This window comes from Gastrolobium bilobum, unplaced genomic scaffold (assembly GCF_033153095.1).
Source record: "Gastrolobium bilobum isolate Gb01-03AN ecotype WA unplaced genomic scaffold, APGP_CSIRO_Gbil_v1 utg46055, whole genome shotgun sequence".
In the NCBI taxonomy this organism is placed as follows: Eukaryota; Viridiplantae; Streptophyta; class Magnoliopsida; order Fabales; family Fabaceae; genus Gastrolobium; species Gastrolobium bilobum.
In genome coordinates, this window is record NW_026900127.1 from 22,396 (window position 1) to 45,154 (window position 22,759).

Below are 22,759 nucleotides of genomic sequence, written 5' to 3' on the forward strand. Positions count from 1 at the left end.
TTCTCTAATATGCTTCAGACTACTGATTGCGACCCCTCCATTCTCTTTTGGTTTTTTTGGTCGAATGCTGTGAATCTCAAATTGCTCTGCTTCTTATAAAGATGTCTTATTTCAATACTCTTTAAGTTATTGCATTTATTAAAATTAGAAACACGTAGGCTCACTTGTCATTAAAAATGAAGAACTGGATGGAATAAATGCAACAATTTAGTAATGTACTTCTAATTTTAATTGGATGGGTAGCTCACCACTTGTGGCACGGAAACTTTCATTTTCATGTTGTCAATGTATGAATTTTTTTTTTTTTATTTATTTATTTTATGCACAGCTACAAAACATAAGCTTGATCCTACAGTTCATTTATTTTCCGTTTGCATCAAAGTGCAATTGCATTTTTTTTATGTACATATCCTGAATCACAAGTGGATCATTTATTTTTTTTGGATACGATGATGACAATTAAACACGGGACAGGATCCGTTTACAAACTTTTTTGAATTTTTTTACAATTTACACTGTATTCTCCCGGGAGAACATAATGTAGTTTGTAAAAGTTTGTATTCTCCCGGGAGAATATACTGTAGTTTGTAAACAAAAAAGTTTGTAAATATAACATGTCCCATTAAACACATAACCTTACACAGACTATCTAAACACTTCACCTGTAGATCAATCTTAGTGGCTTATCAGAAGTGGATCATTTAAAACCAATCCACCAAGCACAATGGAGTTGACACCAAGGATGGCCCCGGGTGCTGTCACTGTCAACTCCCAAGGTCCTGATCCAGTTCCAATCCTGCATCAACGTAGTTCATTGACTCAAAGTGATTGGCTTGAATTCATGAAATTTGTAAGAATTACACGTGCCATGACAGTGATCAATTTGGTGGAAAGAATAAGAAAGAAAAACATGGAGAAATCCTGGTGATTTATTACCTCAAAAAACCAACAGATGCTCTAAGACCCATATAGATGGTCAAAGCAATCCAAATTCCTATGAAACCGCCAGCAGAGGATAAAATAAGTAAACAAATGATGCTAACAATTGCCACCACAACCTGAGAGTGAAGAAGACCATAATGAAGTAAATCAATTTCTACGTTTAAGTCCTCCTTCCTTTGGTTCAAACTTACTACCAAAGAAAAACATGGAAGAAAATACCCACCAAAGAAAAGCCTGAATATGCAAAATCTGATGCCCCGAAGTTTATACCATCAAATACAAATGCCAAAGCGTTGATAGGTTGAGTGGCTTCTACGAACTGATAAAAATAATCAATTCTAATGAGGTGGAGGACATCAACATCTTTTGTAAATAGTTTAGCTCCAAAATGCAGTCCTGTTCCAAGAATGAATGCAAGAGCCATTCCCAGAACCAAACCCAACTGCAGCATGATTGTTTATTACAGACACAAACTAATCTCTTGCAGAAAGATGGGAAATCCTTTTAACATTGTATAGAACCTTTAATACTCCGGATGCGGTTGCTTTGGCCTTGTCATAGTCCTTGTTAGCAAATGCACCTGCAAGAATAGCCTGAAACCAATATGATATTATCATAGAAGTTATGAGCAATTAAAAGTATATAGGCATGTTAAAAAAACATTGTCATCAAAGCAAAAAGAATTCATGTATAGCACATAGGTACTTCATCTTTGATATGAAAGCAGCATGTAGCAAGTAGCAACACAGTAGGGCAATTACTGAACAATGTAATCATAATCTAACCTGCCCCGCAACAGCTAGACCATCAGCAAGAAGAGACACTGCCAACCAAACCTGCAGGCAGACTTGAAATGCAGCCATGGATGTTGATCCCTGGCGTGCAGCTAACGATGCTGCCAGAGTCACACAGAATGTTACAGCAATTACTCTTATTAATAATAGAAAACCTGGATGACAAGAATGAAACAGGAAAGGACAAATATTGTGTCGAATGTCAATGCTAAAATGCCAGGTGACCTATATGCAAGGAATACAATTTATAATAGAAGTATCAACTTGAATACAAAAAGGAAAGAAGGAAAGCGAGGTAGAAATTTTTGTTAAGAAGTTTTTGGTGCACCAAAATATGGGATTAAATAGTATCAAAAGAATTCAGATTGAGAAATTTTTTGTTTTCTCTTATTTTTGTTGCACTCATATTATGTGTTTTATTTGCATTGAGTTTTAATTTTATAAATTCTGTTACTGAACCCAACGAACCAATTCACCTCCCTATTGGTTCTGTGATATTATTACTGTGTATTGCTAGTTAATTAGTGTGTCTCCAGACCAAAATTTTATTCAATAAAATTTAAGTTGATTGAGGCTTCTAATCCATCTTGTTAATCTAGAATATGAAGCTTTGATGTATTTATTTCTATAATAAACTTAAAATGTAATCAATATAGAAAAAGTAGTACGCATTATCCCTTTTTATGTAAATAAATCCTTACCATTTTTAAGAAATCGATCAAATTGAAGATGCTTGATGCTTGGAGGTATAAGATCCACTTTTTCCATCAAGCTCCACAGGAGTATAACGCAAATTAAGTACCTAAATTCAGTTAATTTGAAAATAAAAGATGACTAAGGCCAAAAGAAGCAAAAGGAAAATAAGAGACGATTGACATGATAGTGCAGCTTAAAGAAGTTTGCAGCAGAGTCATCCATGTTTAAAAAAATGAGAGTATTGTTATCAAAAAAAAAAAAAAAAATGAGAGTATAATCAGAGCATTTGGACTGCAATGAAATAAGACTCACTGACATATGACATGAGCAATGGCTGCACCACTGACACCCAAGTGGAATACAAATATGAATAAAGGGTCTAGTGCTATGTTGGTCACATCTCCTGCCACTACATCACATAAGAAAAAATGTCATTAGAAAAATGCAATAGCAGGATATTACAACACTAGATAAACAACAATTTGAGTCTGTTAAGGCATACCAGTTGCATATAAAGGTGGTTTAGTGTCTTTAAATCCTCGGAAGACTCCCTGCATTGCTAATGAGAGAAGAACTGCAGGAGCACCAAGGGACCTCAATGTCAAGTAGTTTTGTGCATGGTTTAGCATAGGAGAGTCCTGTATAAATATTCTGTATTATTTGGCAATCATCCCATGCTTGTCCAAGGTCCAATCACTAAAGGAACAAGTTCAAATGAATGCCAAACTGCTAAAAGTAAAAGTAACATTCTCTTAGTATGTTTATAAAGCACTTACAGATGCTACTCCCATGAAGTTCAATAAAGGTTTTGCAGCAGATATGAGGACTATTGCCTGGATGAGGCCAAGAATGCCACCGATAACTAATGCTGATGAAGCAGAAGGGACTTGCCTTCTCTTATGCTTAACCTTAACCATATTAAAGCTAACACCAACCATATCTGATTTGTGAACATTTGCACCAGTGTCTGACCAAGAAAAAGGAAGGGATCAAAATGGGCATGTAGAAAACTTTTTATTGGCAGTCCTGTGGAGCATTGAGATGTTACTCCAAAGGAATAGTGGAGCCCAAGAAAACTTTGCTGAGTTAAACCAACATGACTTAGAAAAGAATGGGAGAATTATACCTTCATGTGGTATAAGCTCTTTCATTTCAGCATCCATAATTGGACCTGTTTTCAAGCATTTACTCTCCTTTACCAGAGGGCTGGCTCCATTAAGGGTATCTTCCTCAGCCACAAAAGAGGTAGTGACACTGACAAGTGGGAATATTGCAATCCTCGATATCTGATTGAAGAGAGCTATGGACACTCCTACAGCAGCAAGCTCCACTGGACCTGTAGGGATGGACCAATAATATTTAACAATAGATGCATTATAAGAAAATTCTAATACATATAAGGTAGTGTTGATTATTTGAATTTTTCCTCTCCAATGGTCAAGTAGAACAAAAAGATTTAACAATAGATGCTATTTATTTCTAGTGATTATTTTTGATCAAATCACCAATCAGACAGCTTCTGTAGCTGTCATTATGATTAACATTGTTTCTGTTGTTCCCTGTCATAATATAAACTCAACATATTTATGTAATATGGATGATATGCAAGTCAGATTAAGATTGTTTCTGCATTCCTTGTTATAATATAAACTCAACCACATTCATGTGAAACGGATGATATGCAATTCAGTAGCAGCATCACAAGACACACTGAAGCAAAAGTCAACTTGAACAGCCACGCACGCCAACATACTATTGTAGATGGGGAAAGGTGTCTATAGTCTATTCTAAGCTCAAAGCTAGTACACTAATGACAGAACGTACCTATTTGACCAATGAATGCTGTGTCAACCAATGAAGCGATAGGGTCAGCTGTCAAAGCCATTGCTGAAGGCAATGCAATTGATAATATTTCACGTCCAAGATTGTCAGGTTTCAAAACTAGTCTGTAGTAAGAAGAAAATCAAGAATTTCATCAATACAATAGCTCAAAATAAAAAACTTAAAAACAATGAGATTAAAGCCTCCCTACAAAGCTACAAATGCGTTCCTCTTAGTATCATTTCAACTTAATAGATGAAAATTTTCACAGAAAAAAACTACAGTTTAAGTGATACTATGCATATTGCTTAATGAACAAAACTACTCGTTTAGCTTTTCAGTTCTGGATTTTTTTTACAAAAAGATATATTCCAGAAATTCTATTAAATGGTACCTGGCATCAGTAAAGAAATTGGAAATTGGAATTCTCCTTCCATCTCCTGATGAATGCAGACTCTCTTTGTCAGCCATCTCTAGGAAGCAAAATTCAGCTGTGATGTTCAAAAAACCAACTGAAAGAGAAGTTGTAGATAGAAACTAGAGTTATAAGTCTACTGATACCTAAATAAAAGGATATAAATTGAGCTCCAAATAAGAGAGAAAAATTGGATGGTTAAGCTTTGAAACTGAAACCTCAAGCGTGAATGGAAAGAGAGTAAGAGACCACCCAGTTCCAAATAAGACAGAAATTGCCTTTCAGATTCTCACCCTCGACTAAAACGGCATCCAACACTTAGTGTATGTCATATCATGTACTTGAAAAGTTCTAGCTTGAAAACTATGCATTTGTGCATTTAATGTTAGCTTTAAAATCTATCTACCCATTATTGATGCAAAGCGTCTCCCAAACGGTTAGTCCCTCTCAGTTAGTTGAAATCTGAAACAACAACACTCGAGGCTACAGAGCTAGCATGCCCCATGCACGTATCAATCATCGTCCTATCACAGTATAGGAAGAACAAGAACAATAGAACAGAACTATAAACGTTTTGAGTTTGCAATGGGAAGTACAATTTGTTCTGGTGAAAAAGCTACCTTTGTATATGACAACAGCTTCATTAGCGTATATAGCTATGATTTGCTGTGCATAGATGGGAACATGTGGCAGTACGAGGTTGAAGAAAATTACATCAAAATATTCAAAATACATCCTTGCCAACCATTGCTAAGTGCATTCCAGCTGCTTATACAATTCTATTGCTATGTAGTAACTTAATTTGTTTGATTATTGCCAACATGTCATTTGGGCTAAATTTCAAGTTATTTAATTATCATAATTGTGTTAGTGCATCTTAATATTAGTATTAGAGAAATATAAAATTATTAATGAATCTTCACCTAATTTAACTGGTATCTAGAGCGTAACGAGAGTAAATTTTTTCCGAAAACTCTGAAGTTCATGAGTTTCCGGACTCAATGGTTCTTTACAACTTGTAAGAAAATGGCTCTTAGTAGATCGCAACCCAATGCTTAAGTGTATACATCTGGGATGAGGTAAATGGAAAATAGACAAAACAAATGAAAAACAAAGGTTTATTTTAATTGTACCTTCTTAAGCTAAGAGAGATCCTTATTTTGATACTCTGGCAACTTTTTCATATTTTAAATTTTTTTAACTTCTCCAAAACTTTGTTTCTTCTTTTAAAAAAGTGCTTTTATACTGGAAAACTAAACTTTACCAAAAAAAATTACAAATTGTACTCGCTCAAATAATATCATTTTTTTTTTCAAAAAAAAGTAAATCTTTTATTATTTTTCTGAAACCTTGAACTTTAAAGCCTATGCCGATCGCAGGGTTTAAATATCGAAGTTCAAACCACAGGGAACAAAAAAATAGCTTTCGAGCAACCTCATTCCGATAAATCGATACACAAGCGATGCCGGGAGAACCAAACCAAATAATTAAGATGGGATCCATCGAAACTCATGAATAGAAGGAACATGCTTATTCATTTTAACTTCGTTTAAAAAGTTACTTTTCGGTTTAGAATGTTGTTGTTTTTTTGGTAGTATTGTTTAGAATGTTGTTAAAACTGTCTAATTTGTGTACTTCCTAACATATTCCGTTAAATTATCAACAATGTTATGCCCATGTTATTTAGTTCGAGAATAGTATTTAGAAAAATTAAATATTTTTAAAACCATTCAATCAATTAGATTAATAACATTGAAAAACACGCTCCCATGCAAAGTTGATAAAACATGCAACAAGAGGACAAGCTTACGAACCTAATGCAAGTTATTTAACTCTGAAGAGTGCAGAGCATTCCTCTAGGGAAATATGAACATTCCTAAAGAATTTGCTAACAATTCATGATACTGTCAAATTTCCAGCAACAGGAGCGCAAGATCTTAATTACTCCACACTATTGCGATCTCCACACAAAAAACAGCAAATTTGAGGAAAAACATTCAAGGCATGTATAACTACAATATATCCTGCATAGCAGGATGTCCTTACATTTCAAAAATCATGTAAATGTTCTACCTCAGATCTTAAACGACCAAGTATATGCAGGTCCCATCTAAATCTCCATCAAAACCTCCCGTAGATTATTTCTCGAAAGAATCGTAAAAAGATTAGCAGTTTGCTTCAACTGCTGATAATAACGAGAATTCGTACATGACTGTATGCAAAAATATTAAATTAGAAAATTTGTGTAGGCAAATCTCTATAACAGGCCCTTTACCACAAGCCAATGGCTTTCCACCAAACTCCTCCAACTCCAAGCCAGATTATCATGTTAACAATACTAATAAGGAATCCATAGCCCCACCATTTAGCAAGGGGAACATAGTTGGCACCGTAAAACACGGGAGCTGACCCAATCCCATAATGAGTAAGGCCGCCCATAAGGTTGGAGAGGAAGGACAGCACCATGGCTGCAAAGAATGGAGGAGTCCCCAGAGCAGTAGCAACAGACAGGAATGCAGTAAACATGGCACCAATATGAGCAGCTCCACTTGCAAAGAAGTAATGAGAGTAGAAGTAGAGAAGGACCAGAATCCCAAAAGATAGTTGCCATGAAAGACCCAACCCACCAACAAACTGTATAAATAATAAAATCAGCAAATCATTTCATTCAAATACTCAAGGAATCTGATAAATTATTCTAATAATTTCTCAAAAAGTAAAATTAAATTTTATAAACACGTAACATGTTGCATAATGCCTATTCTCTTCTGCAGAGCATCTTCTGGAATGTGTATAATACAGTACATGCCACAAATATGGAAGGAACTGATGGAGCGCATGTAAACTATTATCATGATAAAAGAAAATTTATTCAGTGGCAATTAACAGCATTCACAGGACTAAGAACTCATGATGACCCAGGTGATATCCTTTGTTGTTTCAAAAAAGCTTTGCAGTTAACGAACCTAGAGTGGACAATTTTAAAACCAAACATATCCACATACATATACCAGAGGAAAGGAAGTAATTTTGATTCAGTATTTGCTTTAAACATTGAGGTGATGCCGGTAAACGCAGAAGTAGGAATAAAGCAGAGAAATGAAACAAGATGCATAATGAAGACTTAATTCCAAGAGTACACAAGCAAGCTGATTAATCATTATATGCTAGACAAGTGTATGTCGATAATATACAGTTGGTTGAAAGCTTATTCAGCTTCTACATATTTCAAAATAAGAAAAAGGTTCCTGTGTTGGTTTGATTTGGTCAAACAACTAGAAAATATGATAATGGTACAATAAAATTAAACAAAAAACCATGCACTCACTATTTCACTCCAAAGAATAGATAATAGGCAAAAGAACTGAAGATAAATTATCAGGAGCAGCATAAGTTATGCTAAATGAATATTAGCCAGCAGCTGGAGGAGAGAGAAGACAGAAAAAAATACCTTGACTACAGTTTGACTGAACCAAGAAATGAGACCATATTTGTTCAAATACCCAGCCATTGCAATGAGGGCAGCAAACCACGTGAGAGTATCCCAGGCAACTCCCTCAGCTAAGCACTCCTTCCATGTCACGACCCCAGTGACAAGGAGTACAGTTAGTCCAAGGATAGCAGCAGTCACAGCATCTATATTAAGAACCCCTCCAAAAATCCAAAGTCCCACCTGGTAAAATAAAGCAAGAGAGGGAATAAGTTACTGAACAAATGCAGTAAGACTGACACAAGGTATACAGTAATACAACTAAAACTGAATGGTTAGTTTTGCAGACCAATAAAAAGTTGCAAAGAACCAGAGGACCCGCAGCTCAATTTAGCAAACAAAATGAAAGATGGCATGACTAGTCAAAACCAATGTCTGTTTTTTTACAGTTTACTTGGCCAAAAAGCAAAACCACAATGCACATATGTCCAATGATCAGCCTAGCGGTGCTAATTGAATGCTCAACCAAGGACAGAAAATCCAATAGGACAGATTAGAAACCAAATCACACTACTACTATCATATACAGCTAATATTAGGTTCATAAAGGAAATGACACAGAAGAAGCAAAAGTTCAAAGTGAGTTCCTAAGGACCAACTCAGCAGTTAGTTTAGCATTTCTCACAAAAGAGAACATTAATTTGCAATCACACTTTCAAACTGAATGATTGACAAGCTAAAGCTAACAAAAAACCAAATCAAGAGAGCAAGTAGCTAGCAAAGTCATCCACAAACATAGTTCCAAAATAGTCGATTTAAGTTACCCTATTGCAAATAGGAATTTGATTACCGTAAGAAACAGAGTCGCAGTCATGATCTTCTCATTCGCTGACATAGGCCCCATCTTCTCTAACTTCTCCCTAGCAAGCTTGGGTGCGTCAGGACTGTTTTTCAAGGTAGGAGGGTAGATGATATACAAGATCAAAGGCACCAACACCAACGACACCAAACCAGGGACAATGGCAGCTTTTGCCCAGTCCAACCACCCAATGGTCTGGTTAATGGAGTTCAGAGTGAGAGTGGCACAAAGGGGATTCGCAGCCATTGCAGTCAAAAACATCGCCGACGAAATAACCGAAGTCTGAAAGCAAGTAAGCATCAACCACGACCCAAGTCTGTTCTCCGTTCCGTCACCGGCGTTACTACCACAAGCCACACACAGAGACTTAACCAACGGAAGAAAAATCCCACCAGCTCTTGCGGAAACCGAAGGAATAGCCGGTGCCAACAAGGCCTCGCTGAAAACCAAGCTATAACCTAATCCTAACGAAGAGCTACCGAAAAGGGACACGAATTGATAAGCGACGCGATTTCCGAGCCCGGTTTTGATGAACCCTTTGGCGAAGAAGAAGGCAAGGGCAATGAGCCAAGGGATTGGATCAGCGAAGCCCGAGAATGCAGCAGCGAATGGTAGGGTTTTGGTGAGAACCGAAACGCCCAAGCCCAATATGGCGACGGCACCAAGGGGCAATGGCTGTGTGATAATGCCGACGATGGTTCCCAAGAAAATCGCTAACAATTGCCACGCGTTTCGTGAAACCCCAGACGGAACGGGAACAAACCAGAGTAATACCCCCGTTGCTATAGAAGCTAAAAGCGGTTTTATTGCCGCGCCTTGCCATGGCTGAACCGGAGCCGGAGCCGGAGCCGGAGCTGGGGTGATGGCGGCTGAGGCTCTAACAGTAGTAGTGGAGTGTTTCCGATTGAAAGTGACGTTGGAGAGTGGGAAGGATGGAATTAAAGAAATGGAAGGGTTGCGGTTTAGTGTGAGGGGTTTGAAAGTGGCATGGCGTTGTGGTGGCGATTTGGAGGAGGAGGAGGAACGGAAGCGGAAAGATGGGAGAGTTGTGGTGGTGGTGAGTGCTATGGAAGCCATGGTTTGGGATTGGGATTGGGATCTGGTGCAGCGTTTTGTATCTTAATAGAGTGGCACCATGTGGCTGGAGGAACAACCAAGGGAGATTTGATTGTGAGCCGTTGGATTTGGAACGGACGGTGGAGGTTGTGATTGGAATATGCGGCTTTGTTTGTTGGTGAGGAATTGGTGGCTTTTGTGCTATTTTATCTTTGTGATTACCGTCTTTCACAATTTCAGATATGTTGAATTCTCCGTCAGAACATAACATAAACACTGTGTTGTGTGACAGAAAGGAAAATAAAAATAAATGACATACTTATTTCATTCTTCTGCACAGTACCGAGAATCTCACCAACTCAACTCCCCTACTGGAAATCATGTATGAACGGGGGTTGTCCCGTGGGCCACGTGGCGAGATGTGAATGGGTGAGTGTCCACGTTGGATTGTTGCTTTTGGTGAAGTGGCCTGGATGAACATCTTGTGAGGAAGGTGGTGATGACACGTGTTGTTCTAATGGCATTGCAGTGGAAGCAGAAGATCTTCAGCGCGCGCTCGCTTTTTGGCTGTGGAAAAAAAAAAAGAAAAAGAAAAACCAAAGCTCAAAAGAGACAATTAGTGAGATATGTTGGAGCAGTGACGTGGCAGTTTTGGAAGATGGCTATTCGCAGCGACCATTGGTGATAAGAGACAATTGTCAATTAGGGATCATTTTGCAAATCCTAAATTATATTTTCGACTTTCGAAGGACTAGCCTCGTAATTACTAATTACTAGGCTCGCTATCAAGAATCCAAGATCGCGAGTACAAAACAGGACCCATAAAGCACGTGGATCAATGCGAAAATACAATTTGTTGATGCTACATTATTAATAAAAGCATATTATAATATTCGAATTCAAGACTCTTTTTTTATCCTTTTAGTTAAATCAACAATTATTATCAAGTAACATGCACTATTTGTAAAACATATATATTTCCTTCACTTATTTTCGTTCTTTGCGCTTCGTCCTTATCAAATAATGCAAGGAAATAATATTACCACATGAAAAGAATATTGTAGTATAACTTATCTTCAATATAAAATAACCCATGGGCGAAAAAAAAAATTAAGATTTATTCCTATGTTGCACCCATACTATACCGACACGACATGATATTCTAACATGTTAATTCTAAAAAATATTAAATTTTGATACGTTAGATCACATATTGATATTAAATAATATTTTTAATTTATAAAGTGTATATTATATTTAAAATTCAATAATTAAAAAAAAATGAAACTAAACTTATAATACTCATCAATTTTGCAAAGAAACATAAAATGTAAATATTTACTATTATATTTTCAAATTGAAATATCTTTTACACTTCAATAAAATTTATTCAGTATTCATTTTTAATGTCTATTATATAAATTTACTAAAATATCAATCAATTTTTTCATAATATATAATAAAATTTCAAATATTATAGATGTCGAAGCATGTCAGAGTGTCGTAATATCGGACACAATACTTCAAATCTTTTGAAGTGATCGTAGAACATAAGTTTATGCTATATGATGGATGATTTAATGCCTATTGTTTTGAACGAACATTAATGGGTATTCTGTATTATCTTATCATTCGTTAAGGGGTTTTTCCTTCTTATATATGCTACAATAGACGATTATCATAGCAGTGGGTAGTTATTGGTATTCTATCATAGGGATCATGGTAGGGCCATTTATTGTCACTACTGCTAGGGTCTTGAGCACGTCCTAACTCCTTATCCGGGTTCCGGACTTGTACAACGTACTTTATCCTTAAGTCCTAACAGATGTGGGCTCTATATGGGCTTGCCTAAGCCCATTTAACAAACACGAAACATTAAGGCCCCTCAGCTTAGAGTATGATGTCCGCTCTACTCCGAGTTAATAACATAGATTGTTTTTTTGTAACGTTACTTATCCTTACTTTATTAATACCATCATTAAATGTTTTCTGCCTATTCATCTTAGTCTTGCCAACTATCCTTTTTTTACTAGTCTTGATTTTCCCAAACGGCGCAATTTGACATCTATTAATCATTTGTTTCGAAATTCAAAACGTCAGTTGCTTTTTTCGCATCCTTTCATCTCCCTCTTTTTTCTATATAACTTCTCTTTCTCAAATCTTTGTTATGCTCTTTCCTTCTTCTAGCCATCAGTTCTTCTTCCTTTTTCTTTCTTTTGCATTTTCTTGTTGTTCTTGTTGGCTTTACTGCCCCGTTGCTGCTCTCGTTCATCCTCTTCATTGAGCTTTTTTACCAAGTAAGTTTAGTAAACTTCTCTTTCTTTACAATCGTTATTGCATGTTTATCTTTTTTGACTTCTCCTTCTTATAGTTATTATTCTTTATCTTTTTACTGTTATGGACCCTTTTGATACTTCTTCTGATACTTTTTCCACCATCCTCTCTAAGAAAAATCTTTTTAATTCACCAACTACAAGCATACCTACAAGTTTCCCTTTTTACCATCGTATCTTTACTCCTTTTAGGGCCCATGCACTCCCTTTACCGGGTTCCGAACGGATTAGGGTAATTTTACGCCCACAACCATCCCCCACTAACATATTAACTATTAATTCCTTTACTGAATTAAACTTTAACAGTGTCTTTCCATCCAGGAACATGCCGAGGAATCGTCCCTACCGTTCGCTTCCCGCTTCTCGTTTTGCGCTCCCTTCTACTGTGGCGGGTTTAAAATGGGTTGACGAAGAAGCCTTAAGACTTCTTCAACTTATGAAAACAATCCGAGTACTCTCCATGTAGCCTTACAGTCAGTACCCCTATTCCATGATTCCATTATTACTTCTTTCTGGGTTGTTGTACCCGGAGAAGATGAACGAGTTTTTTCTTCCTCTAGGCAAGGTGAGAACTCTTTCTTTTTTGTCTATAAATGTTTATTTTTTGAGCTTAAAATCACCTTATCTTTTACCGAGTTTCAAATGGACGTCTTGAATCATCTTGAAGTCGCCCCTTCTCAACTTCATCCTAACAGCTGGTGCTTTTTACACAACTTCAAAATAATTTGTCAAGCTTATGGATTTACCTATTCTTCTCGAGTACTTTTCTGTCTTTTTTCCATGTTCTGAAATGCCATTGAAAAGGGTAGTACCCGATATAGTTGGGTTTCTTTGAAAGCCCGCCCAGGATTTCGATGGTGTACTATATATGAGTAATTGGAAAAATTTCAAAGAGGATTACTTCAAAATTTGTATACCTGAAGCTCTTCCTTCTACGCCTTTTTCTTCTTCTTCTCAATCTGCACCTCCTACCGCCTTCTTTTTGGATCTAGATGTAGCTCCTCGGTTCCCTCTATCTTGGAACCGAAGTCGTTAGACGCCTACAACCAAAGTATTTTTAAATAACTCGAAGAACTTGACTAACGAGGAATTTGAACCTCCTCAACATTCCAATGCCTTGGAATTGGTATCCCATCCAAATGCTCCAACTGATAAGCTCCAGCATGAGTGCAAGTCGTTACTCTCTATGGACCTTCCCAATTTGCTGCCAACTTGCCATCTCCAGCATTTTTGTTTCTTATATCTATCTGCCTGAGCACCAGATCTCCGACTTCAAACATCTGGTTATACCTTGTTGCTACTCGCTGCTTGGATGCCATCTCCACCATTGTTGCCTTCTCTTTTTCTTCTTCTAACAAATGTAAATCAATCTTCATCATTTCGTTGTTCTCTTCCTCTTTTTCTTCTTGTATCATTTTTCTTCTCCATGACGGTTCTTCGACCTCTACTGGTAACATCGCATCAAACCCGTGAGTGGAGTTTCTTGAATACTAGCTGTATTGATGTTATGTATTCCCATAACACATTATGTAACTCCTCCAACCAATTTCCTTTACACCCTCAACTCTCTTTTTCAAGCCATTCCTCAAAATTTTATTAGCTGACTCCACATACCCATTCGTCTGGGGATGCTCTACTGCTGCAAAATGATGTTTCACTCCTAAGTTGGCCATCACTTGTCTGAACTTCTTGTTTATTAACTGAGTCCCATTGTTAGTAATAATTATTGCCACCAAACCTACAAACTATCTTTCTAATAAAGAACTTATGGACTTTCCGAGTAGTGATACTTGCCACGGGATCCGCCTCTATCCACTTTCTGAAGTAGTTTGCTGCCACAATCAAGTACTTAATTCCCTCAGCTGCTTTGGGAAATGGACCTAAAAGGTACATTCCCCATTTAAAAAATGGTCATGGAGAAGAGATTGTAAACAACTCTTATGGGGAAGCTTTATACAAAAAAAACCATTCCCCGTTAAACTCGACTAGCGAGTGTGGGGTGGAGGAAATCCTTGTACGCAGCCTTACCTTTGCATAATTGCAAAGAGGCTGTTTCCTAGATTCGAACCCATGACCTTGCAGTCATGAAGGAATAGCTTTATATACATTAGAAAATTCCTGACATTGTTCGCACCATCGTACATGCCTTTTTGCATTTTCTCCCATCATTGGCCAAAAATAACCTGCTCGGATAGCTTTCTGTGCTAAAGACTTCCCTCCAAGATGATGTCCATATATACCCTCATGAATTTTTTCCAACACATACTCGGTATTCGATGGAGCTATACTCTTCAGCAGAGGCAAGTTAAACCCCCTCCTATACAAGCTCCTTTCAATCATTACAAACCATGTCACCTTCCTCTTTAACCTACTCGCTTTCATCTTATCTTCTGGTAATTCCCCTTTTTCCAAAAAAGTTTTAATTGGATCCATCCAATTGCCTTCCTCCACAATCCAAACAATACTCGGAGCTTGAATGCTCTGCTGTATTATAGTTTTAAATTTCCTATAGCTTTGAGAGGACATCAGCCCGGACATTGTCATTTCTCCAAATGTGCTCTACTCGGACTTCTTTAAATTCTTTCATCAACTCCTGCACTCTTGCTAAATACTTGATCATAATTTCTCCCCTCACCTGATAAACTCTACTTATCTGTGACGTCACCAACCGCGAATCACTGTATACCTCTAAAATCTTCGCTCCGAGTTCCTTTGCTTGCACCAGCCCTGCAATCATTGCCTCATATTCTGCTTGGTTGTTACTTGTAGGAAACTCCGACATTAATAAGTGTTATATAGTTACTCCTTATGGGTTTTCCATTATGATCCCCACTCCACTTCCTCTTTTATTTGATGATCCGTCCTCAAATAACTTCCGCCAACCATCTACTTCTTTACTTTCGGGATGCGTCATTTCTACCACAAAATCTGCCAATGTATGTGCTTTTATTGCCATGTGCGCTTCAAATCTGATGCCATACTCTGACAATTCTACCGCCCATGCTACCATCCGCCTATACTATTATCTGATGACAATGAAAATAATGACGAAGCCTCCTTGCTGTTATCAGTAGTGCAAACGCCACCTTTTCTACATGTTGGTAACGCACCTCAGCTCCCTGCAGTACTTTACTTATAAAGTACACAAGCTTTTGACTTATGTCTTCTTCTTCTCAGACAAGGACCAAGCTAACTGCTTCCTGCGAAATAGATAAATATAAGAATAAAACTTCACCTGGCTCCGGCTTGCTAAGAATTGGGGGTGAAGCTAAGATTATCTTTAAATGCTGAAAAGCAGCTTCACACTTCTCTGTCCAAGCAAAATTGTCTCTCTTCTTTAACAATTGAAACAATGGCAAAGAAACATGAGCTGAAATTTGCCAAGAACCTGGATAACGTCGTTACTCGCCCATTTAGCTTCTGAACCTCCCTGATGTTTCCTGGATTCTGCATTCCTAGCACAGCTCTGCACTTATCTGGATTAGCCTCAATCCCCATTTCTGTTAATAAGAATCCTAGGAATTTTCCTGTGGGAACACTTAGCTGGATTCAACCGCATATTATGCTTTCTGATCTGTCCAAAAACTTCTTATAAGTCTGCCAAGTGTGTTTTACCATCTCCCGACTTTACAATCATATCATCCATATACACGTCCAACATCCTACCTATTTGTTCCTTAAATACTTTAGTCATCATCCTCATGTAAGTGGCTCCTGTATTTTTTAATCCAAAATGCATCACATTGTAACAATAAACTGCATCTTCCGTTATAAATGCCATTTTTTCTTGATCTTCTTTCCACAAGGGTATCTGATTGTACCCGGAATAAGCATCCATAAACGACAAAACTTTATAGCCGGAAACACTATCCACTAAATGATCAATACTTGGAAGTGGAAAAGGGTCTTTAGGGCAAACTTTATTCAAGTCCGTGCAATCAGTGCACATCCTCCATCTCCCATCCGGTTTCCTTATTAAAATCAGGTTGGCTAGCCATGTTACATATTCTCTTTCTCTAATGAAACTGGCTTCCAACAACTCCTTCGTATTTTCTTCAATTGCCTTCCTCCTTTCTAGACAAAATCTCTTCTTTTTTTGGGCAACCGGCTTTGAACCGGGCATTACCGACAGATGATGACAAGACAAAACTGGATCTATCCCCGACATGTCAAAAGGTTTCCAAGCAAACAAATCTGCATTCTTTTTTAACAACTCTTTCAACTCTTCTGCTATCTGCTGCTCCAACTTGGAACCTACTTTGGTAGTTTGTTCCACTAAGGTTCCTAATTGGAATTCCATCATCATTCCGGCGGGTTCTGGTCTTTCGTCCTTATCTTCCATTTGAGGATCCATCCCCACTACCATTACTCGTGGCTCTACTTTCTCTTCTTTGGTACTCGCCTTCTCTTTCTGATTATCTACTTGATTTCTTTCCTTCCAGGTTTCGCCTTCCATTCCTTTCTCTTTCTTATTTTATTGTGGAATCCTCAAGCTCATATTATAACAACTCCGAGCAACCACTTGATCCGCCCTCACTGTGGCTATATTCCCATCTTTGGCCACAAATTTCATGGCCAACTGATCTATTGACAAATTTTTTTTGAACTTCTTCATAAACGGTCTGCCTAAAATAACATTGTATGCCGACCCTAAATCCACGACTGCAAACGACAAAGTTACTATCTTATGCGTAGGCGCCTTGCCTAATGTTAATCTCAAAGGCATATACCCCAATGGCTTAATTTTATCTCCTATGAATGCCCATAAATCAGCTCCACACGGCTCTAGCTGATCACAATCTAAATCCAGCCGCCTAAACGCATCCCAAAATATGATGTCAACCGAGCTCCCCATATTTACTAACATTCTATAAACACGATAGTTTGCTAATAGTCCCGCAATGACCAAAAGATCATCATGCTCCGGGTCCAAAATTTTGTCATCCAAATCTTCAAACACTATCTGCTTGCCCGTCTTCCTCCTTTCTTCTTTAAAATGAGGCTTCTCGGAAATAGCCATACACATTTTTAAATGCTTTTTCTGAGCATTACTTGATTCTCCACCTCCAGCTCGCCCTCCGGCTATAGTGCATATATGTCCCACATGTACTTGACTAGGTGATGTCTGTGCTTCTGCCTTTTGACCCCTACTCGCTTCTTTACCCCTTTCTTTAACAAGGCTACGGCTTATATCTGGTCGCTTATATTTATGGTCTCTTTCTCTACATCCTTCTCCTTCACCCCTTCTTACATACTTCTGCAACTTTCCCTCCTTAATCAACCGCTCAATAACATTCTAATAGGTGGCGGCCTGGGAATATTTCTCATCTATGTGCTCATCACCTCCTTCAGTATTTGTGCTCTAGAAGTATTTAACGGAGCAAACTCCCTTTGATATGCTTCCCGGAACCTTTCTCCAACTAAGCGAGGCCTCCTTTCTTCAAACTGTCCTCTTCCCGCGGGTCTATCTGGCCTCCTGTTTTGCGTAGCTTCTTTGAAACCTTGTTCAATTTCTTTTTGAGAGGTTGTAAATTCCTCTAAATTAATGTACTTCCGAGTTCTTTCTAACAACTCATCTTTAGTGGCCGGTCTCTTCTTTGCTAAAGAGTTTTCCAAACCTCCTGGTTGGATCCTAGTGGTGAACAACAACAAATATGTCTGATTTTCCCACCCCCTGACTTGCCTAGCCTCCGCCTGGAAACGTTCGTAATATTCTCTCAACTTCTCGCCAGGATTTTTCCTTACTCCACATAAATTATGCGTAGTTTTAGGTTGTGGTTCACAGTGAGAAAATTGTTGCGTAAATCGCAATGACAACTCCGCCCAACTGTCAATAGAATTTTTCGGCAACGCTGTGAACCATTCTAAAGCTTATTTTCTCAGAAACACAGGAAATGTTCTGCACGAAAGAGAATTTGATTCTCCACATAATGACATAGTTTCTCTAAAAACTGTTACAAATTCCCGGGTATCTGAACTTCCATCATATGCCTTCATGTCATTGGGCTGCTTAAACCACCCCGAAATGGGTTCTGCTCTCAACCTCCATGATAATGTTGTCCCTGATGGCCCTTGATTAATGGACCTTACAGGAACACCCTGCTGACACTGTGGCTGATATGGTGCCACCCATGGTTGTCTATTCATAAATGATCCTCCAGGTCCCACGTTCATCATTGGGCCTCCATAAGGTTGCGCCCTATAACCGTCTTGACAATCTTGCCCATAAAAATAATATTCTGGGTTATCTTGGTGATTACCCGTCTGATGTTGAGTTCCTCTTCCCCCTTGATTTTCTCTATCCCAAACATAATAATACCTGGTTACATCTGGCAGGTATTCTCCCCTGCGATTGTGATGAAACTCTTCTCGCTCATACCTTCTTCCTCCTTGATATTCGACCTGGCGCCTTTGATTCTGCCAACCATCATCTTGGGGAGTATAATTTTGGCGGCTTGCCTCATGTTGGTCTTCCTCCCAAACATCGTAATGTTCCACACTTGCTCGCCCACCTTCTTCTTCGGGAAGGAGCCAGTCTCCTTCCTGCTTCTCGAGTATACTCCACGTGTACTCGCTCCTCGTTTCTTTGATCCATCCCTCGTCTCCTGCCTCGGTTATCCATTCCTTCTGGAGGACTTCTTGACTCCTTTGAAGGTTTCCCCTACGAATCTCTGGCCTTCTAGTCTCTTCGTCTCTTGGATGAGACAACAGAATATAACTAGGACGAGGGGATAGTGAACCCCTTCTCCTACAACGTTGCACATTCTCTTGATCTTGTCTCTCTTCCGAACGATGCCTCATTCTTCCTCTTTCATGGTGATGTCTACTCCTTATGTCTTCTGCTAACTGGATTAAAGCTTGTCCAATTGTATTCAGAGAACGACTCCTCCCACTGGATTGAAAAGAATCTTCCTCCACTCCACCGAAATTTCCATTCTCTACCGCCCGCTCCTCACGGTTGTTACTTGCCATTAAAAAGAAAAGGTAGGAATAGTTTTACCTTCCCCACAAACGACGCCAAATGTTCTGGACGAACATTAATGAGTATTCTATATTATCTGATCCTTTGTTAAGGGGGTTTTCCCTCTTATATATGTTATAATAGACGATTATCATAATAGTGGGTAGTTACTGGTATTCTATCATGGGGATCATGGTAGGGCCCTTTACTGCCACTACTGCTAGGGTCTTAAGCACGTCCTAACTTCTTATTCGGGTTCCGGGCTTGCACAATATACTTTATCCTTAATTCCTAACTCAGATGTGGGCTCTATATGAGCTTGCCTAAGCCCATTTAGCAAACCCAGAACACCTATTATATAAGAAACAGTACTTTTTGTACAAATTAAATTATCCTCCACCTGCACAATTTATCTTTGAGATATGTATGTTATTTTAACAAATTTGGTTTAAGTGAATTTAAACAGTCACTTTCAATCTAAATTGAGGAAATATTTTAGGTACACCCATCGCACCACTGACTCAGTGCGACAGGTCAATCAAATGAAGTATTTTTTGTGATGTGTGTACGAGAAGAAGAGAAATTTTTTTTGTTTTATTTCAAGTATCAATTTTTGAATGAAACTAGTAAATACATCAAATATACCTTCTCCCTAGAATTGGACTTGGACCACACTGCATATTCTTTACATTCTTACACGTATGTACTTTTCATCTCTGAGAAGGGGAATCGGGCCTAAGTCTACCAGGCTAGTTGAGATGCAAACATTTAAAATGGATTTCTATTTTTGATCTTCAATATGAATGGCTTTAAAAGTTAACTTACAACCTCAACTTGAATTGGGCCAACACCATAAAACTATAAACCTACCGAAGCAACTTACAAAAATTTAGTAAAATTATACTGCCCTTCATAAAGTTAACAGTTATTATTTCAGGGAAAAAAAAAACAGTTATCACACTTAAAATGAAATCTGAATTATTTACTTTATATACTAAATGAAAAAATTACCACCAAAAAATAAAAATAAATGAATAAAATTATTTTAAAGTAAATTTGTTTTTAAAGTACACAAGTAAGATGCATTTATTTTAAATTTCACTGTTAGGATTCTAATATATTTTAAATTGAATCAAACAAATTTATATTTACTTACACACAAATTTTTTTTAAAGTAACTTTAAAAAAAATCAAATGCTAAAAATTCTGGTTAGTTATGAGGTTTTATTATTTCTGAGTTTCTGGCGCCAATATCACCCAATAATAAATTATTGCTGATTACTAAGAATTGGCCTGCGATCATTAGCACTCAAATAAGGCAATAACATTGCTTTTAAACTTTGAGGGTGTTTGGTAAAGTAAAAAAAAAAAAAATTATCTGAAAATCACCATTCTCAATAATATAGTAGGAATGTGAATTTTTCAAAAATGTTAAAAAAAATTATTTGGTAAATCAAAATATTAACAGAAATATTATTTAAGTTTTTTGAATATATGTTAAGTTAAGAGTGAAATATTGCTAAGAATATATGCTAAATTTACGTAACTAGCCATGTAATTAATTTTGTTTATAACGTTTTTGTTTTTCATTTCCTCTCTGACTCCTATCAAAGTTGTCGTGGTTATAAATCTCGTGAATCACATGTTACAGAATCTTCCATGTCTTGTCGGCATATTTAGGATCCATCACAACCCTGTGCTTAAACGCCTCTATTTGAAAATTCATCTTTTTCTGATTACTCATCTTTCCCTTCCAATCCAAATCCCAATACCCACGATCCAAAATCGTAACTTTCTTAGAAACCGGAATCCGAAAACCCTTCGGGGAGTGTTTGGCAGAGAATTTTTTTTTTTTATCTGAAAATTACGATTTTTAAAAATATGAGTTCTTTGTTATCAAAAAGTTATTTGGTAGACTAACATATTTCTGGAAATATTGAGCTAATTTTCTGTGTTTAATTGTATTAAATTTTTTTTTGTCATAAAAATCTTAAAATATCACCTTTTAAATGGTATTTTTGGATGATTTTTTCAAAAAAATTTACACATAAAATAAAATCTCAAGAAAATTGGATTCCCAAATTTTTTTTGAAAATCTTGTACCAAACATAAATAAGTAATAAGTAAGTTTACCACTTTCAGTTTCCTGAAAATTCAAAAATAATCCTAAAAACAAACGGCGCCTTAAAATTGGAGACTAATCAATCCAAAAAAAAGAGAGGGGAAAAAAGAGCTTAAAAGTTGAAGTGTGAAGACTGAAGAGTATAATGGGCCATCAACCGTCGAATATCATTCAATAATATTATTCATATTTCATACATTATTTTTTAAAATATACTTTCACATTATTTTTTATGATAAAATAAAAAAAACATATTTTAATACAATTTCGGATCCATTTAATACAACAGGAACTTCGCGTATTCTTTTCATAATTTAGTTTCATTATTCAATTTGTTTCCTCTATAATTTTTTTATCATTGTGGATTATGCATTATGATTGGACGAGTACATCCTTCATAATATTGCAATATTTAGATATTTCTACGAGAGCATATATTGAACATAGCACCACAGCCACAATGATGAGAACACAATTTGCAAATGGAATCTAATGGAAAGCATACAGACAAGACAAAACGAAACAAACATCACGTTGATAAAATAATTAAATATACTTTAAATAATAATAATAAAAGAAATGAGCTGAGAATTGTTTCATTCAATGTTATAAAAATCGGTGAATCGTTTATGTAATTGGGCCGATTTTTATATTGGACCAGCCGTGTTATAGAATCGGTGCGACTTGGTCAATTTTCGTAAAAATTGGTGTCCCGACCCGATCAGTTCAATGACTGACTCGGTTCATAAAAAAAAAATTAATTTATTCTCATCAATTGATGTCTTTCTTTTTTTCAATCTCACACACAAATTATTTGTTTTCTTTTGAAATATTTAAGTGATCTGTAGTTTATTAACTTAATAGATTATGTACCTATAACATTAATATTATCTTGGTTATGCAATATGTAGAAAATTTTGATTTGATTTATATATAGTTAGAGATGTCATCTATTGAACCTGAAATACTAGTATAACAAATATTATATGTTTGATTAATCTTTTATTGGACAATGATGTGTAATTTATTATTTTTCATATTAAAATATTTAAAATTGGTATCATTTTTGAACATATATTTAAGTATATTTATATTTTTTAATATAAATTATAAATGGCTTTAATATTTCTTCAGTGAATGTAGATAAGTTATCTACATTCACTCCCAAAACGACGTCGTTTTGGATTAAAAAATTTAAAAAATGTAATGAAAAAGACTATTATAACTCTTAAATAAATTATAATTATAAAACTATCATGATTCTCGTCTCAAAACAACGTCGTTTTGGATTCAATGTAGATAACTTATCTATATTGACGGCAAAAGATAC

General features: G+C 36.7%; 2 protein-coding genes across 2 annotated transcripts; both read right to left on the minus strand.

The window, feature by feature from the left end:
- Positions 1-675: 675 nt before the first annotated feature.
- LOC133295418 (protein DETOXIFICATION 42-like) lies at positions 676-4,724 on the minus strand. The gene is made up of 12 exons (XM_061494255.1): positions 4,648-4,724; positions 4,257-4,378; positions 3,559-3,768; positions 3,209-3,399; positions 2,935-3,070; positions 2,745-2,841; positions 2,438-2,538; positions 1,728-1,891; positions 1,464-1,535; positions 1,166-1,384; positions 937-1,058; positions 676-796 (listed from the first exon to the last, which is right to left on the minus strand). Exons 1-12 carry the CDS (start codon positions 4,722-4,724, stop codon positions 676-678), a joined length of 1,632 nt encoding a protein of 543 aa, XP_061350239.1.
- A 1,884-nt stretch (positions 4,725-6,608) lies between these two features.
- On the minus strand, positions 6,609-10,299 carry LOC133295415 (dicarboxylate transporter 1, chloroplastic). The gene is made up of 3 exons (XM_061494252.1): positions 8,949-10,299; positions 8,120-8,341; positions 6,609-7,302 (listed from the first exon to the last, which is right to left on the minus strand). Exons 1-3 carry the CDS (start codon positions 10,032-10,034, stop codon positions 6,940-6,942), a joined length of 1,671 nt encoding a protein of 556 aa, XP_061350236.1. The 5' UTR covers positions 10,035-10,299; the 3' UTR covers positions 6,609-6,939.
- Between the last annotated feature and the right edge of the window lie 12,460 nt (positions 10,300-22,759).